This window comes from Drosophila biarmipes, unplaced genomic scaffold, assembly GCF_025231255.1.
Source record: "Drosophila biarmipes strain raj3 unplaced genomic scaffold, RU_DBia_V1.1 ptg000008l, whole genome shotgun sequence".
Taxonomy (NCBI): domain Eukaryota; kingdom Metazoa; phylum Arthropoda; class Insecta; order Diptera; family Drosophilidae; genus Drosophila; species Drosophila biarmipes.
Genome location: NW_026114529.1, coordinates 5,153,074 through 5,173,658, shown reverse-complemented (window position 1 = coordinate 5,173,658; position 20,585 = coordinate 5,153,074). Strand labels below are relative to the sequence as shown.

Genomic DNA, 20,585 nt, shown 5'->3' with positions numbered 1-20,585 from the left:
GTGGCCTTTATTAAATATATATATAAGGCATTAAGTATACTTTAAGTGTCTGGGTTTGTTCAGCCTGCTCGTGCTCGAAATCAGTTTCTTCAATATCATGGTGTATTCTTTTTTTGTATATTTTTTCATTAAGTAGTTCCAATTTTGATGTATAGCTCTTTATCAATAACTGTAATTCTTTTGACTTTCTTTGCGATAATTCCAGCTCTTGATCAATTTTAAGAGACTTTTGATTAATAATTGAAAGTTCTGAAAGCAAAAAAAAACATATGGTTAGTTTGGTTTCGTTTAAATAAAATAGGAATCTTCTGGTAGCAATATATTTTTATATATGCTAGAAGGTGTTTATGATAAAATAGATACAATTGTATCATGATTAAATTGGTCAGCCCTAATGGAGTCGAATTTCAAACAGTGTTTGTTTTACTTTTCTTCAAATATGCTTATGTTTTGTTTATTGAATCTAAGAACATGGAGGCTCTTTGTGAAAAGATTTGGTGTAGTAAAGGTTTGTGGCTGTTATAGAAGGTTGTTACATACATACTGTTACATACATACATTAATAATAATTTGAAATGTTATCGTCTTTGTGTAAAAAAGATATTTTAAACTGCGGTAGCTCTATTGCTTTTTCATACTGTTTTAGATATGCCGTCTGTTAAATTAAAGTTATTTAAAAAAAAGAGTGGTTCATGACATGAGCTGTAGGCAAATTTCTTCTTTTCTTATTCACTCACATTAAAAAAATCGAATTGTTTGTCCCTCCCTCAGTTATGCAGCGTATATTTCTTTTGCGAATGTACCCACTTTTTTGATGCAAGAAACACAAGATAAACTGAAATGTATTAGTATTAGATTGATTTAAAAAAATTTTCCACAACCGTTACACAGATCACAGACTCCACTCTTTCGCAACGACGTCAGAGCCAGGCAATGAGAAATGTGTTTATTATGTACGATACATATGTGTGTAAAAAGTTTAAGTGGCTCTGTCGCCACTAAGAGAGGGCAGAGCATTAATAATAAAATTGCCCTGTTTATCACTCCCTTTCACTCTCAATATCAATACTCTCAATACAAAAAGTTAATAATCAAACTCCTATTAGGTTAACGTAAATTGCTTAAAACAATGGTGCGGGAAAGGGATTCTCGGTCTTTGCAATACCCGACTCTCCTTTTGGACCTGCAGTCCATTCACATAGGAAAGAAAAAGAAGAATGATCATATATGCAGTGTTAAAAAGCACTGAAAGGCAGTAGAACGGCCAATAACTTTACAGCGCTGTATATCATTCTAACCTCTCATTAGTCTGGGACTGTTTATGCTACGTGTTTCATGATTTCTTAAAAGCATGATTTATAATTTGCCCCTGTTTGAGAAATGTCGGAGTTCATTCTCTTATTCCATATCAGCTTGACCGATGGAAAAAGGTGTGACCGATTATTAAAACGTAAATTTTTTTCTTTTGTATGTAATGAACTTGTTTGTATTGAAGGAAAAGTGTGTCCAAACATAAAAATAAAACATGTAATGCGAGCATTAAATGTTTTAAGGCTTCTCTCTATTCTAGATGTTATGTTTTCCATTTTCAAAGATTTACACAAATCGTTAATAACTGTATTATATCATTTGATTATGTATTTATTAATTCTATGTTCGTAACGATTATTATCGCTAATATATTACCCATAACAGGTCAGCAAGAAACAATCAAACCATAAGTATTACAAAATGATAGATGCTTTAAAAAAGTATATTTTATCAAATACTAGCTCTAAAACGAATGTACTACATGACGAAGATCTGAAAAAAGGCAGCTGGTAACATTTTTTAATTGAAAAGCTCTTGGAATTAACGCACAACTTAAACCAAATGATTGCTAGAAAATGTTTTAAAAAAAAATCCAGTGGGTTCTTAAAGTTACATATACCCTGTGAGCAAACTTTGGCGCCCCCTGGTGGATTCACTGGTTTTTAGCAGTCACCTAGACTTCGGAATTACGGATTCTGGGAAGTTCACAAATCAACATCCCCAATTCATCTCATCGGTCCACAGTTTACATCCATGGTAAAGTTGCTTACGTAAATACATGCAAACTATATTTCTATCACTTGGCCTTCAGTCATGAACAGCATAAAGACACACACCTTTGCTTTTTCTTAAGTTGCCTTCAAGCCTTCGCGCACGTTTTGGTGCCTGTTTTCGGCTTTCTTATTTTAATTACGCATAGCCTAGCTTCAGTGCGGAGGGACACTGCAGATATTCTATCGCTACTGACACCATTGCATTGCCAATACCTTGTTTAAAAAATCTAAAAAATAGAATTTGCTGGTAAAAAAAAATTTTTCCCAGAAACTCGTTTAGGTATTTTAAAAGGATACATCAAAAAGGCGATCGAGTCGCAATTGGTATGTAGAGAGAAGTTAGAACAATTTTGTATATCCCTATTTGTTAAAATACCGGAATATCCATATGCGACTCTGTATATAAAAGTAACTCTGGTATCAGTGACTCTCTTGTGATTTTTCTCCATCGAATGGACACCTTAAAATAAAACTTTAATTTCAACTTCTTTTTCCGCGTTAATTTGCCACAACATTTGTAACATTATTAATGTCAAATTGCAATTGGTAGGGCCAACTATACAAACTCGCCTGTAAGGCACGTGACCAAAAACTCCCAAAGACGGCCGACTGTTCCAAAATTTTTAGTCATGCACCGTTTCGTATGATACAGTCAAAAGTCTCAATTCGCCGCATTGCCCCGAAAGTCATTCGTTTTTCTCTAAGAACTCAGCCCGAAGGCTACTTAATCAGCGCCTGGCTGACACGCCCCTCGAAAGTCAACTCTAAATAAAACCGCCAGTAATCGCCTATATGGTTGATGTTTTCTGAAATCATCGGTTGTGAGAATTACATCATTTATCTTTCGTCTGTTTACGGTATGACTTGGAAATTGTGGTTTAATTTTTTCTCTCTTATAGTGCATAGGCTGTTCAGCGTAAATCGCGTAAAGCTCTTACCAAAAGCTTAGCCCATTTATCAGCAACGAAACTTTCGGAACCCGTGCTGTTACATGGTGCGAGTGGGCGGTCGACTAGTGCATGCGGATATGAAACTCAGTGCCAAATTTGAAATATTACTGCCCAAAGGGAATCGATTTGTCAAATTGTACATCGAGGACTTGCACTACTCTGACTGCCATCCAGGACCACGAGCACTAGTCGGCCTGCCTCGGCAGAAAATTTGGTTAAACAATGCACGACGCGAGAGCAGTGCTATTCTGCGCCGATGCACTGTTTCCAAAATAAGCCAAGGTTAAAGTCGCCAATAACGGGAAATCTGCTTCTTGATCATGTCAGAGTCAGTCGACCCTCTAGAATAAGCGGATTCGATCCGTTCGGTCCAATCCGAGCTCATAAAATGTACGTCACAGAACTTGCACATTATACATACACTGCTGAAGCTTCCCATATATAATTCATTAGTTTTGCTAAACTTGGCCCACTTGAACAGTTTCGGGAAGGCATAATGCTTGCTACCTTTACCCGCAGGATCTGTATCTCCTGATCCGAACGACGTCTTTTCACACCTGAAACCCTGGCAGCTTTTAGCAGCCAACACAATGTTTTCGTAAGGACTGGTGCCGTCAATTCTACACATTTATTGAAGTCCTGCAGCCCTTAAAAGCAGACGATGTATTGTCATATTACTGTTTCTTTTATTATACCCTTGCAGAGGGTATAATTTCAGTCAGTTTACAACGCAGTGAAGGATACTTTTCCGACCCCATAAAGTATATATATTCTTGATCAGCGGCACTATATATAGGAACTATACGGGAAAAAATTTAAAAATGATTTTTTTTAACATATTGGTATTTAATTTTTTTTTAATCAAAATTAAAATTTCGAATTACATTTATTTTTAAATCGGACGACTATATTATATAGCTGCCACAGAAACGATCGGAAAATTAGTTGGATAATATGAAAAAATTATATCTTTGGTGCTTTTTAACATATAACCTTCAAAGCTTGGAAATAACACTTTATTAATTGGTTTCGAATTCAAATTAATAAAAATCGGACTATTCTAACATATTGATGTCAAATAAATGGTCTAAAAAAAGAATAAATAAAAAAAGATGCAACAATCCTTAAAAATTTCACATGGTGTTACTAAAGTTGATTATTTCTTATAACTGCAAGGGTATGCAAGCTTCGGTTTGCCGAAGTTAACTTCCTTTCTTGTTTTTTTTGCGATGCCCTATTATGAAAAGCTGTAAGCACAGCTGATCATCGCTTATAAATTACCCCCAACAGTTCGACAAGCAACGATCATACCTAACTAAATTAGAAAGAATACTAAATTACCAAAAAAAACTAACTAACCAATCTAATATGGAAGAAAATCTGAAGAAATAGAGTTGAAAACATCGTTTCATAGAAAATAAAATAAACGGACAATTTACAAAGATGACGGCTAAGCAATGCTTTGAATAAAACCAGTGGATTCGCGAAATTGCGTATTCATTTTCAAGTGAATAATTTTTATAAGACACCACTTATACACTGCAAACTTGACTGTCAAAACTGTTTTGGCTATTCATTTTAGATTTTATTTTGTTTTTTTTTTTTAATTCAGAAATTAAATTAAAATACGCTTCTAAACTTCATACGAAACATGTTATATAGATAATGTAGGATGAAACAAATTAATGTTTTAAAAATAATAATAACGTATTATTTATACATTTATCTATGAAAATCAAGCGAAAATCAGCGTGCGGAGCGAAGGATAATAACCGGTATATTTCATAATCCTTCCTAAAGTGCTTTCTATGCCGTTGGCACTCCACTTTATGGCAATAAAACAATGTTTAGATCAAAAGCACACAAAATAAATACAGTTAAGCTTAATAAAAAAATAATTGTGGCAAAAACGTTAGTTAGCGAAATCAATAAAGCATCAAAGGCTAATTCAAAAAGATATTTTAGAAAATGTTGAACGATTAGAATCTAATTCATTTTTCTTGTGTAAGATGTTACATAACAATTTAAACAATGGAGAATCATTAGATTACCTTAAATTGCAAAAAGAAAATAGGTTCAGTTTTATAAATCAGTTGAATTGGAGATGTCTTATTAGATCGGGACTTTGAAAAAACAAAAGAAACCTATTTTGAGTTTGTAAAAAGTATATTTATTATTTTAAATATTATTTAAGTAAAGACTGTGCAAAAATATTATTATTTAATTAAATCTTAAATAAGCTAAACATATAAAAAAAAAGTTAATGAATAAATCCTTTCGTACACTAAAAAATTATTATTATTATTTATCTATTTAAAGACTAGCTTTGAAAACCCCAGCCACTTAACTAAACCTTTTCTTGTCATAACTCTTTTAGCTAGGTATGCATGGGGAATTCGTGTTTTTTTGAGTTCTTCTTAATAGTAAGTACGTTTTTCGGTACGTATTGTTCATCTTTCTAATTTTAAAGATTTCAGTTGTATAGTTTGATTTATTGTGCTGGGTGTATGAAGCTGATAGCCTTTGCTTGGCTCCTATCTCGGCCAGGATACTCTTGAAGATTGTACTCGATACCTCGTCTACCTTCGCATTGATCTCCTCTTGAACTTTCGGAATCTTGAGGTAGAACCGTTGCTTGTTCGGTCTATCGTCCTACTCTGCCATGTTTGATGTTCTCGTCGTGTTGTTGAAACTTGATAGCTCTGCCTCCAGGAACTTCGCCGTGTCGTCACTTCGGTTGCCTGTTGCAAAAAACGTCTCCTCGAGCCTTTCATTGTGTCGATTCCTGGCTTGTATATTTATTACACTTTATCTCGGTTCCGACTTGTTTTAGAAAGTTTCATACTAACACCAATGAATCCACTACCCCTAGTATAATCAGCAGGGTCATGCTCAGTCGCTTGTTTCCGAATGCGATGTCCACCTCCAGCTGTTCATCGATTCCGACGCATCTTCTGCTTGCTAACCTTACTCGTTAGCGTAATGCTTGGGACGGATTTGTCTTGGTATGTAGCTTCCATATGTCGACGACTTGTAGGTTGTTCTCCGCTTCTGAGTAATATTTCGACAAAATCTTTCTGATTGCATCTAATCTGCGTATAGGACGACTTTAAGTCTATGTGCGACACGGGCGAAGTGCTTCTTTTTGAGGCGGCATATCTACTTCTTTCCCATTCAAAATTATTTGAACGCGACCGCCTAGTAGCTCAGTGAGAAAGCACAGAATTCACGGGCTCGTAATGGGTTTATTGCGGGTATACTTTTAGAATGGCTTGGTAGCTCGGCTGGCCTTGATATCGCCACCCCTAGCCTTTGGCATCTCCGACGGTCGTGGACGCCTCGATGACCTCTTGTCTGGGTAACTCGGTGCTCCAGTCCTGAAGCTCCATAAATATCCTTGCAGCTCCCCAAAAACGCGCTGCTTAGCCCAGATTTTGCGTTCTCGAGAAATACTTCTTTCAACACACAACTGCCTGTCCCCTGCTCTGTCCCGGATGGTCCCACTGAAGTTTTTGCCCAGATCGCGCTTGCCCAGATCCTGGCTAAACGCCAGGAAGCTTCCTCGCGCTTCAGTTCGCCCTACGCCTAGAATAAACGAACGTTCCACCCTAGCCTTTTGCATACTGTCCGTGACAGGAAAGGAATATAATAACGCTACAGGGTGCACATAATGATATAGAAGCCAGGGCACGACGGCAAAATCAATAAAAACTGGAAGACAGGCACTTCTCAAGTCAGAAACGTAGTCATCTCCTGGAGAACTCCACTTGAGACCGTACCAATCGACCACTCTTCCTTCTGGCTAATCGCGCCAGGACCAAAGTATTGACTCGGTCGAGGAACACTGGGTTTAGACAGGTATCTCCCCGAACTCCCGATCTCTTGTCACAGGCCTTCACTGCTCAAACTCTGGCCAACTCTCCAGGCGCAATGCGGGGACTTAGTTGATAATTCGTAGATTCCTGGTATCACAATCCCGATTGCAGCCGCTTTCAAAGACTCGACTTGTTGCGGCTCCATTGTAGTTTACTTGGGCGACGGACTGTTCGCTTTGATACCTCTGATTTTGATGGATTGACTCTCCAAATATTCTTATTTTCCGTCCTTGGCCTTCGAACGCACTTAGTCTCCAACATTGGTCTTCAAGCTCTCGTGTACTCCAACCTTGCTCTCCAAACTCTCTTTTTCTCCAATTTATGTCTCCAAACACTCCACGCTCTGTGCTGCGTCGTTACTACGCGAATTCTCCCCGTATCTGGTAAGCGGCAGGCCATCTGTTGTTGCTGCTGCTGGGATTTTTGAGGACATTTTCATACAGGTACTTAAGAAAGGATGGTATTGAGATGTATGTTCTTATCAGTTGTCCTCCGCCTTAAGTCTTGGGCAGGTAATGGCGTGTGCATCCCTATTATTGGTGGCATGTTTGTAGATCACTTTCTTTTACACTTAATGATTCCGGGACGGAATGACTAAGACATCTGAGGAACAGTACTTGTCAGATTAGATTATTCTTAAAAAGGGCTATATCAACTCATAAGAGTTAGTTACCATCTAAAATCGAGTACTTTACAGATAGTAAACATCTAACAACGAGTATCCAAAACTAAACAGATAGTAACCATCACGGTAACAGCTTAATACAACGTGTAACAACTTTACCAAGTCCGAAAAGGTCAATCAGGAAAAACAGATAAACATTTTAATTAAAGAGTTCAAGATATTGAATAGAAAGCCGCTGATATCGAAGACAAGGATGCCTGAAAATGCTCATCTTAAAGGTGGAGGGCAAAGCAAAAAAGCTTGGAGAATCTATTGCTCTCGAGTTGAAGGTACACATTCTGTACATTCCGGAAAAATTATCAATCAAATGGTTGATGTTTCTAAATCCATGGAAAGAATATTTATTGTAGTGTTATGAAACACCAATTAACCTAACACCTGATGATAGCACTGAATTCTTTAATACAAAATTTAAAGTAGTAATAGAAAGCTATTGGATAAAGTATTATTGACACTGCAGTACTCTAAGGGCATCTTAACTTGAACTTTTCAATATAACTCTTAAAAAACATAACTGGATAAATGTATAAAAGCAATTAATTAGTTAATTTAATAATAGAGTGCATAGAACAATAAAATGTCAATTCTTCGAATGAAAAAAAAAATATTAAAAACATTATTAAACATATTAAATAATTATTGCAAGTAAATGTCATTAGTACTGGAAAATATAAATATGTCTTTGGTGTATACCCCAAGCTATACAATTTAAGTCTTTAAAATTAGAAAGTTGAACAACTCATATCCTAACAAACATACCTAGTTAAAAAGTTGTAAGCCGAGAAGAAAATAACGTTTTAGTTAAGTGGCTGGGGGGTTTTCAAAGACTAGCTGGATAAATAAGGAAGACATTTTGTAGTACAACATATGATTTTTTAAATTAATTTTAATGTTTATAATCTAGCGATTTAACGTCGCTTGTAAAATGTTGTGTTTACTCTTGTGCTTTCAGTTTTTATCTTATTCAGTGATCTTTTGGATACATGGCTATAGTTATTCTAACATTTCTGTTCGATTTTTTTTTAATTTCTTTGCTTTGTTAGTATAATAAAACTCTCTTAACTTACTACAACTTTTTTCTTCCCCTCTCTCTCTCCCGCTCTTTATTATAACTGTAAATTACACTCTCTCTGAAGCTGAGCTTCTTGCTGACTGCTTGTGTGCTATTCTCTTATTCTGTTTCTTTCGTTCTCTCTTGCCTTACATTGCTACTGTTCGTGCGTAAATTTGTTAGTGTCGCAAAAGCCACGCTTAGTCGATAGAATATTTTTTTTCTCATGCTCTCCTACGTTTAAATTATTTTCGAGATCTCGCGCTCTTTTTTTCCCGTGTTTGTGCCTTTGTGGTTTCTGAATTTGATACCAGTGCGAAATTATCTTTTATGTATTTTTATTCCCTTGCAGAGTATAATGATTGCAGTATAATGATTTTAGTCAGAAGTTTGCAACGCAGTGATGGGGACGTTTCCGACCCCCTAAAGTATATATATTCGTCACTAGACGAGTCGATCCAGCCATGTCCGTCCGCTTCTACGCAAACTAGTCTTTCTGTTTTAAAGCTATCAGGCTTAAACATTCTAAAGTCTTTCTATTGCAGGTAGTATATAAGTCGGAACCAGCCGGATCAAACAACTATATTTTATAGCGTCCATAGGAACTATCGGGGAAAAAAATTATATCTTTGGGGTTTTTAACATATATCCTCTTCCTACGCTTGGATATAACATTTTTTTATAGTTTTATAAATATATTTTTAATAATATAATTATAATATAATTATATCTTTAGTGTTTTTTAACATATAACCTTCTAAGCTTGGAAATAGCATGTCTTAATTAGTTCTGAATTTCGAATTAAATTTTATCAAAATCGGTTGACTATATCATATAGCTGCCATAGGAACGAAAGGAAAATTGGTGGGAAAATAATATAAAAACAAATTTAGCTTTGGGGCTCTTTGACATATTATCTCATAATATTGGGAATATAATTTTTTATATTTTTAAGAATTTTGAATTCGATTACTATAACATATTACATTGTAACTGTTCGTGCGTAAATTTGTTAGTGACCTAAAAGCCACGATCTCTTTTTTTCGCTTTTGTGCCATTGTGGTTTTGGAATTCCATCACAGTGCCAAATTTTCTTGAGGTATTTTTCATATTTTATTTAATTTTCTTGAATTGCTCTTGTCTTTTCTAAGAAAAATTATAATATTTCGCCTTCAACTAAAGACCCTTTTATTTTATACTGGGTCATATGGCTCTTTAAGGAAATGGTAGACTCGAGTCAGCCTATTAAATATCTTTTAGCTTAGCTTTTAAACAGCTCAATTCCGTTTGTGCCCAATTTAACAAACGCAAAAAAAGCCAGCCGGTAGCTAATATGATCATGGTTTTCACCCGAAATCCTGTTTACTATCGCAGTGCCTACTCTGCCTATGGTTACAGCTAGTTCCGGTAGAGTCCCTGCTTCTGGAAGTCAGGCTGTAAATCTTCATTGCTGGCTAGGTCAAACAATTCGGTGCCGACCCTACCCATAGGTACTCTCAGCTTAGTGACGTTCAGACTGCTGATGGGGGGCGTAAGAATCTTTCAGTTGTACCACATAGGACGCTATTATTTGTTTCTAGAAAAACTCCAAATACCACATCTGACGGTGTTTTGGAATTTAAAAGTGATAAATTCCCACCCAAGGATATTGCAGTTGAACAATTTCGATTTTCATAAGCTCGTGGATATAATCTTTTAAAAAATTGGCTTGGCTTGGCTTGGTGATAACAGAATTTATTCCCAATAAACCGAGAACAAATAACAGGTTTCCCACTGTGCTAAAAAAAAAATTTTTTACGTCTTAGCAAAATAAGTTAGGGGATTAAATATGAAGCTACCCAAGCTTACTGGAGGTATTTTGGCTCTTACGGAAACTTGACAGGATCTAGAGGTATCGTTACCTATAGCCGAAAGCCCGAGGGAATCACTGACATATCCCAATGCGCTTCAAAAACCTGCGCACTTAAAAACCTTAAATCTAACACTTATAAAAATTATAAAAAATCGGGTAGACCAGCAGATTTTTCGAAATATTTGGTGTCTTGAAAGGATTTTAATGTTCTCAACAGTCATTGCTATTCTATGTAACTAAATCGATCTAAATTTGAATTTTCAAATGATCTGTAACATGATCATCGGTACTTCTAAACTCAATGGAGGAGGCATCGACGGATTCTGAAATTGGTGATTTATTTGCTGAATTCCTGCAAACTACTTATAATTCGACAGCTTGGTCAAATTCTAACTACCCTAATCCCTTAAATAGTTCAAATTGTATTTTGATTTTGCAAAAAATAGATAACTTATTCTCGGTGTGTGCTTAAGTTTTGAGCGTCAATCATTTGTAAACCGATTCTTAAACTTTTTAATTTGTCTATTTCATCATCAGTTCAGTGCTAAGGAGGATGCCTAGAATTCTTAATTGTCGGCCATTCCTAAAGCATTTAAACGTATTATCACTTCTCATTTGCAACATTTATGTTCGTCGCTTATATCGCAGTGTCAGCATGGTTTTGTTAAGCGTAGATCCACCACCACCAGCCTTCTTGAATTGATTTAAGAAAAAAATGCAGGCTGACATTGTATATAAAGATTTTAATAAAGGCTTTGACTCCGCCTGATGTTTTTAATGTTTTACTTTCTGAAAGCTTTTGGCTTTATGATGATTTAGTAATTAAAGAATTTATAGGACCGATCGCAACTCACGTAAGGGGGCTGTGTGCTGATGCCGTTACCATTAGCCTAATGTCTGAAAGAATTCTCATTCATATCCCAAATTATAATTAAATTTCTAAGTGTGAAAGTTGCTATGCAATCTTTATCTTTTTTTGTTACATGTTCATATATTCCACCTACCTCTGATTTAAGAATTAATGAGCACTATCTGCTTGCAGTAAAATCAGTTCTTTCCCTTTTCAAGCATAGACTTTTTGATTGTTTTGGGTGACTTTAATCTACCTGATATTTCTTGGTCTCCTCCTACTGACTCATTTGTCACTATACCTTCATCCGTCCATGATTTTGAGGATGACCTTTTAGAATTATCGTTACAGCAAGTAAGCTTTTTACGAAATTAATTAAATACACATTTAGATCTAAAACGTCTTAAGTCACGCTATGTACAATTGAAGCTCTTGTTGTACCTGAAGACCGATATCATCTAACAATGCAGTTGGAAATTAATATTTGCCTCCCCTGCGTCGATAGCTGCTCTCCTTTAGTTTCTCCAACTAAAACCAGATGTTTTTGTAAATGTGAATATAACAATGTTAATTGGACAATATAATTGGACATATTTGTACAGTTGTGTAGGAATTGAAGGTACCACTAAACAATTCCTTAGAATATGAAACACTTTTTTAAGAAAACGTTCCTGATAGGCTTCCTTTAAAGCTAAACGGTCCTCGTTGGCTTAGCAAAAAAATTCAAAGACTTAAAAACCTTAAATCAAGCATTTATAAAATGTATGAAAAATTGGGTAAGCCATAAGAATTTTCGAAATATGTGGTGTCTTGATCGGATTTTAGTGTTCTCAGCAGTCATTGCTATTCTATGTATCTAAATCGATGCAAATTTGAAGTTTCAAAAGATCCGAAGCAGTTTTACAATTTTGTTTATGCCAAGCGTAAGGCATCGGCATTGCCTTTTTTTTTGTTCTCGTTGTTTTCTATATCATCTGCTGAAGTAAAGATTGTGCTTAAAAGATTAAGACTTCAAATGTCTCATTGTCTTTTTTGGTGCACAGCATAATTTGAATGAATGAACCCTTTCTATTTGTCCGTTACTTGTCGATGAGTACGGAGCCGTCGGATGCACTGATATTTTGCTGAGCCTAATAAGCGTTTATTGTCCATTATAATCCATTTCAGCAAAACGAAAGCAATTAACATTTCCCTGAACTTATTTTTAATCTTTGGACTCTAAAATTTTATATTTCATCATGTTTCGAAAATGTTTCAATTCCTGTTTTCCTGTAATATTAAATTTAATATCTATTTCTGTTGGGTAATTTGGAATATTTTGTTAAACTTTTGTTTGGATTTTCTTTTAAAAGTTTTAAAATTTTTATTTTATTTTCTATTGCATCTTTATGGGCTATGATAAAACACTACCACCCTAAAAGATGGTATATCTCTGGATAATCTTCAAATTCATCATTTATTAAATTCTGGGGTTTGCTGAGAATTATCAAAAAGCTTTGTTAAACTGTAAACTCGAACTAGTGCTGATGGTAACTAAAATCTTGGAAAAGTTTTTGAACAAACCAGTAATGGACAAACATTCAAACTGGAAATTTCGAATATACCCTGAGAAATTTCCCATATAACTCCGATTTTATTAAAAGTGGTGTTAGCCTACCAATAGCGTTTTGAAATTGGGATTCAAATGTTAACTCTAAATTAAAATATGGTAGCCAACACAGCTGGAATGAGAAATTGTCTGCTAACCGTGAATAACCACGACTCGCAATATTTGTATTTACACCATATGGAGAAATTATCACAAATAATTTATTAAGCTTGAAAGTGATCATAAGAATGTCGATTTCGGTTAGAATCAGTATGCGCATCTAAATGAAATCTATAAAAGATTAGAATCTATTATACCCCAAATTAATTTAAGTTAAAGGCCTCTATTATTTAGTTGATCTTTTATATTAAAACGGTGCTATTGATGTGAGAATTTTAATAGAACTGGGGACACCAAAGTCATGAAAATACCCAAGCTTATTATCTCCTCATACATAAAAATTTAGTTGAATATAACTGCAATTTGGCATACAAATAAACATCAGAAAATTGTATAGAACGGTGGAGAAAACAGTTTTCCCCAAATTTAAAATTATTTGAGGACAATTATAAATAGAGAACAGATTTTTTGTAAGGGCGTGGAAAAAAAAGATTTCTAGAAGTTTTTTTGGAGTCGTCAGCTTATTAATATTGAGGAAATGGGTTGTCCGTCATTAATCAAGTTTAAAGGAAATCGGTTTCCATATTGTGCTCTAAACCATGCATACAATATTTTGACATTTTAAAGAGTAGCACCAAGTCATGAAATTAATTTTATCACCGTTTTATATTCCCACATCTGAGAATCATTAACTTGTGAGAATTATTTTATTGGGGTTCTTTTGATATCTAAATTAGTCTTGCAATCATAGTTAACATTAGTACCAATCAAGATCGGACATCTTTTTATAAGATAAGAACCTTTGGATACTTTGCATGAGCGACCATTCTTACTGCACTGCAACACTTATTGACCATTAATAGATCATAATGAGGGAAAAGAAAACATGATTAAAATTGTCTCATCGGGATTTTTTTTATATTTCTTTATTACCTATTACTAATATACTGTCCAAAATAAGTTCAGCCCACAAGAGTAGAGGGCCATGATTGACCGTTTCAAAGACCTTGCCTAAAGTGTCAAGCAGACAGATTGGTCTATATGAGGATGCTTTTTCCGCTGGTTTCCCTGGCTTTGACAGGAGCAGGAGCTTTTTACATTTCCACCTCACAGTGATTAATTTTATAGGTCAAAAATAAAAAAAAAGGTCTGAAATTTGTGATTTTGTCTTAAAAAATTATTTGTCAAAAAAATGAATATTGATAATAAAGGTATGTACTATGTGTTGTGTTATTATCTTAAAATTAGTGTTTAATTAATGAACTATCGAATGATGTATTTTTGTATATACATATATTTCAGATAAAGAAAATGTTTTGAATCCCGTCTCACCCTTTGATGAAACTAAGTTAATAATACTAGAGAATATTTTTTTAGTCTATGTTTTAAATTTGATCTGCAACTTTTTGACTTATACACTCTTTTGTGTTCGAGCACATTTTGTGTTTTAATAGGCAAACATCGATGTAAAATCGAAAAACATCTCCATTGCTCAATTTTGAACCTTTAAATTGATTTTTTAATTTTTTTTTAGATTTATTAACCCAAAATAAATAAAAAGGAATATTTGTAAACTTCAATGTATGGTTTTTTTTATTAATTAATTTATTTTATTGCGTTCATATACCAGTACAACAATTTCCAACTCAATATTCCAACTGGAAGCATTGTTGACCGCCTCTGATATTTTAGATCAACTAGTGTGCAACTGTCGAGGAACTATCCTTTCACCAGACACGAGTTGTTAAGGACACAAAAAATCTTTGTCAAAGTTACCAGTTCAGAGCATCTAACACTGCCTGAGCATTTACCTTTTTTGTGCGTAGCCAAACTCTCATTGAAGGTCCTGGAAATTTAAGATAATGTGATGATGAGCCTTAAAGTGTACGAGTATACCCATTGAAATTCCCTCACGTTTTACATGCAACACATTGTTGTGTTCAACGAAAAAAACAGTAGTTCTGATATCAACTTTTGTGTTATACGATCTGCTAAATTAATATATTTTCTTCATTTTTTTACGTTCGGCACCCTTTATGAAAATTGTACAGCTGAACACAAGCATATTTTGAATAGCAGCGTGCCGAATGTAAAAAAAAGAAGAAACTGTATTTATTTAGTAGATCTACTAAGTATACGATCTATATATATATACGATCAGATTTGTCACACAAATTGATATAAGAACTTTGTTGTAGGAGGTGCGATCGTCACTAGATTTTTACCACGTTCAGAGTTTTTTTTGTTTGCTAATACATTTTCGCCACAAAGTTGATATCAAAACATTTGTTTGTTTTCGGTGGTGTGATCGTCACTAGATTTTTACTTCGTGCAGGCGTGTTTTGTTTGATAATAAATCACTCTACAATATGGTGGGTAGTAGTTTTGAACGGTTTGTGGGGTTAAATTGGGCGTGGCACATTTTTTAGATCAGTCCATAGGTATTAATGAGACAAAAACATTTCAGTTAAAATTTTTCATCTATCATAAAAACTGTAGGCGGTACAAATTTTTGCGGACTGTGGGCGTTATAGTTGGCGAGGCACCCCCATGACTCTGCATGCCAAGTCTGACAGTTTAATCTTTTGTTTCCGAGTTTTCGAGATCTACAAGGTGAGTTCAAACAGGACTTAAAAAAAAAAGACAGACCAAATGGTTTTTTCGGTAAAAAAAGTGAAAGACTTCTCCTTATTTCCATATATAATCTCAAAGATAGGTACTGTTGCTTCGATTCCTTTGATTACTTGTAATCGTTTGAAACTTTTTTTTGGTTGGTTTATTACCTGATTTTTCCGTTGTCGAAATGTTCGATAACCTTGTTCGTCATTGACTTGTATTTTCGTTTCATTTATTTTATACCCTTTTAGGGATTTAACATAGAATTTATTTTCCCGAATTTGTCCACTTATTTTTGCAATCAATTCAGGACAAATTAATGTCGTTAATATCGAAGTCATAGTTTTAAATGATGGCATTATGCTGGTCTTACTTGTAATATGCAGATTGCTGGTTATATTGTAGATGTTGTAGGGGCTTCTTGGCAGTGAAGGAAACGTTTTCGACCCCATAAGGTATATATACAAGGTGAGTTCCAAAGTAAACAGGACTTAAAAAAAAAAAAAACAAATATTTTTTCGGCAAAATCAATTTATTTCATTCAAAATAGTCTCCTTCTGCTTTAATACAGCGTTTTGCACGGTCTAAAAGCATGTCGAACGAGTGTTTTAGCTCGTTGCCCTTTATGCCCGCCAGTATGCCGGTGCCAGCCTTTTGAATGGCCTCTACGTCTGCATAACGCTTTCCTTTCATCGGCAAATGCATTGCAAAAGGTAGAATACCGCATTAACAATTTGGCCGGGTGGAACAAATTCTTTATGGACAATACCCTTGGAATCATAAAAACAAATCAGCATTGCCTTCACTTTTGACTTCTCCAGGCGCGATTTTTTGGGTTTCGGTTCGTCCGGCGCCTTCCATTCAGCACTCTGGCGTTTCGTTTCGGGATCATATTGAAAACACCACGTTTCGTCACCAGTCACAATCTTGCAAAGAAAGGACTGGTCTTTTTTTGCCTCTTTAATGAAGTCCTTCGAATGTTGAATTCTGAGCAATTTTTGGACGTCAGTCAATTTGTGCGGAACAAACCGTGCACACACCTTTTGTTAGCCCAAATGTTCGGTCAAAATTCAATAAATCGAGGTTTTGGAGATGTTCAATTCTATTTCCATGAATTTGATGATTTCGTCTGATTTTTTTTGAATTCACGCACAGTTTTGTTGGAATTTTCGGTGATCACGGATTGGTTGGCCCATATGTTCATCGTCATTTATGTCCTTACGACCACTTTGAAAACGTTGAAACCACTCGTGCACTCTGCTACGGGATAGGAAATCATCAACATAAACTTGTTACAATAATTGAAACGTTTCGGTAAAAGTTTTACCAATTTTAAAATAAAATTTAATGTTGGCTCTTTGTTCAAAGCTCATTTTCGCACCGATGACAAAAACATAATGACACTTAAAACGCAATAACCTCACTTACAATAGATAAGATGTCATGAATTTTTACTGGGAGTCGATAAACGATAGCAGATTCTAACGCACCAGTTGACATATATATGGCATATAGAGGGCGCTAGATTATAAAAGTCCTGTTTACTTTGGAACTCACCTTGTATTGTTGATCATCATCACTAGATAAGTCGATCTAGCCATGTCCGTCTGTCAGTCAGTTTCTAAGAAAACTAGTCTCTTAGTTTAAAACTATCGGGCTGAAACTTTCCCAAAAGTGTTCTTTCCTTGCAGCTCGTATGTAGGTCAAGTCCAGCCAGAATACATATTTCTGAATTTCGAATTTAATTTTTTTTTTTAAATCGGATGATATATCATATAGCTGCCATAGGAACAAGACTGTGTCTGTCTGTCCGTCCGTCTATCCGTCCGTTTCTACGCAAACTAGTCTCTCAGTTTTAAAGCTATCGGGCCGAAACTTTCCCAAAAGTCTTCTTTCTCTCGCAGGTAGTATATAAGTCGGAACCAGCCGGATCGGTCAACTATATCTTATAGCTCCCATAGGAACTATCCGGTAAAAAATTAAAAAAAAATTATATCTTCGGTGTTTTTTAACATATACCTTTCTAAGCTTGGATATAACATTTTAAAATTAGTTCTGTATTTCTAATTAAATTTTATCAAAATCGGACGACTATATCATATAGCTCCAATAGGAACAATCGGAAAATTAGTGGTAAAATAATATTGAAAAATTATATCTTCGGGGTTTTTTTTATTATATCATCCTACGCTTGGAAATAACATTTTTTATTTTGTTTTGAATTTCGAATTAAATTTGATCAAAATCGGACGACTATATCATATAGCTGCCATAGGAACGATCGGAAAATAAGTCGGAAAACATGAAAATAAAATTATATCTTTAGTGTTTTTTGCTAGAATTTTTTTTTGCTTAAATATATTTGTTTCATTAAAACCTTTCGATTGACCTCAAAAAATATTTGCCACGCCTACTCTAACGCACTCAAACGGCTAAAACGCTTAAAACTGTTTGCCGCCCTCATGACATATACCAAAATATCCGGTAGGTAGCGCTTTAGAATATTTTTTCTTTCCGTTTACATTTTTCTCCCTCAAGCTGTGTAACGGGTATCTGATAGTCGAGGCACTCGACTATAGCGTTCTTCCTTGTTCATCTTGTAATTATTTAATAATTGTGAAAATTGGCAATCAGGCAAAGAAAGAGTAAATGACTGCAAAATAGAAATAAATATGTAGTTTCACCGAAGAGAAATAATTAATAATATGTATGTTAAGGTTTTTTACCAATATAGGGCCGTAGTAGAACTGCCGCCTACATTACGCTACTTATAGCGAACGAAATTGTTTACTTACATTTAAATTTCGTTAATTTTTTTTGTTTTTAACTATTCTGACCTATTTTATGTGTGCATAAGTGTTTTCGCTCCATGTCCATGTTTTCTTGAGGTCGGAAACTAGAGGAAAGTATGGAAACCAAAATTTATAAATGGTGGATAGTCTTATGGATGATCCCATCGAAAAGCTCATTGAGTTTTCACGGTTACATTGGTCACGTTGTACTAATATACGATATTTTTTTATCGATACCACCAATAATACGATCTCTAACGATCTCTTTATTGGAGATTCGATATATTCCGCTACCTCCAGCTAATTATATATCCGGAGCTGAAAGACGCACTTGCTCCTTTGAGCAGGGGAAAACAAGGCCTCCCGATAAAATACAGCTGGATCCGCTATTACCAGACATTGCCAGGATGGTCTGGGCGCCTTACTGCAGTATCAGCGGTAAAACTCCGTTCCGTTCATGTTAGGCCCTTGGCTGTCAGCAAACACATCGATGTTTACCAAAGTTTTTGGTGCATAAACTCATATCTTTTACCGCCTAATTGTATTATATAGATGGCGCCACTAGAGGGCGGTAGATAAAAAAAGTGCTGTTTACTTTGGAACTTACTTTGTAAGTTCCTCATTTTTGTAATTCCTTTTTTTTGTAAGTTCCTTTTTTTGTAATCCGAAATTCGATGGCATACACAAGTATCAACTCCCTCGGTGGCAACATCATTGCTCCACGCACAGGTGAATATATGTTTTCATATTATCTCCATTACATTCAAAGAGTTTTGATTGTATAAACTGAAGACGTACATAGTGTGCATTGAACAGAATTCCGGCGAATTTTATTTTCCAAACTGTCCCCTATTGCCTACCTGAGTATGGAACTCACCTTGTATATCTAGTATTCCCATTTACTCTGAGAGTAACGGGTATAAAACTGATGATTTTTCTTATATTTTTTATGATTAATACAAATGTGTAGGAATATGTATCTGAGCCAAATTTGTCCCTTTTTCTTACAAATTTTTCCGACTGTTATGAATGCAGGGTAAACTGGGTTTTGCAACGGGCTAAATAGCCGAATGTGATCTAGACTTTACATTTTTTAGTCGTGTCAACTCTTTGTTAAGCCACAAGGTTTTTTTTTAATATTTAAAAAAAAAATAGTCAGGAAACCACGTACAAAATACTGACCCCAATACATTATAAAACAATTATATAGCCTTCTCAGTCATATAAGTGCATAAGTACAGATCAAACCAGTTTTGACCCCGTGTCAATAGTCATCTTAAGCGTTGGATGATATGGTTAGGTTATCTAATTGCAGATGTTATGAATTAACAAAGATAACAAAATGTCAAGAAATCCGTCAAGAAAATCATGCTGCGCCAAAGATAATATGTAATACGCTTTTAAGGTGTACTATGTTGACTTAAATAATCCCTATCAGAAATTTTATTTGAGATAGTATATATCTCAACATATATTGCGTATTACGAGTAACACGTTATGTATATAGAATTAGCAAGAAGAGATATGAAAATTAGGTTTTAACCAGATTTCTTTGAAACCAATAACAAAAGAAGGCAATGAAAAAGATCTTGATCAAGAATATATATACTTTATGGGATCGGAAAAGCTTCCTTCTACCTCTTACATACTTTCTGATGAATCTAGTACACCCCTTAACTGTACGAGTAACGGGTATCACGGATATCCGTGAACAAATTTGTTACCTTAGCTAGTAAGCCTCTTGTATTGTGATAAAAAAAAGCAGTGGAAAATAATCCATTTTTCGCTGCGGAGGGCTTGTTAGGGCGATTTCCCTCGATCGAATTTTCTGTTTTACAGCTTCACCTTAAGGCATAACGAACAACAATTTTTCGAGCACACCGTTGCAAAGTGGGCTACAGGAATACCAATCTAAAACAAGAAAGGAAGTTAACTTCGGCAACCGAAGTTTGTATACCCTTGCAGTTATAAAAAATAATCAATAATGTTATTAAATTGAATTCGAAATTCTTAAAAGTATAGAAATGTATATTCCCAATATTATAAGATAATATGTCGAAAAGCCGCAAAGCTATAATTTGCTTCACATTATTTCCCACCAATTATCCGATCGTTGCTATGA

The 20,585-nt window shown here is 34.9% G+C and overlaps 1 protein-coding gene across 3 annotated transcripts in view; it reads right to left on the bottom strand.

Annotated features, from left to right (window-relative positions):
* Positions 1 to 20,585, bottom strand: part of LOC108026758 (coiled-coil domain-containing protein 40) — a 131,062-nt gene that overhangs the window by 941 nt on the left and 109,536 nt on the right. For all 3 annotated transcript variants that reach the window (XR_007765109.1, XM_044091467.2, XM_050889909.1), the window contains one exon: positions 41 to 249. Coding sequence is in view for 2 of the 3 variants with exons in the window: in XM_044091467.2 (XP_043947402.1) it covers positions 41 to 249 (209 nt within the window). In the remaining variant the exon portion in view is untranslated. The remainder of the gene's footprint in view (positions 1 to 40; positions 250 to 20,585) is intronic.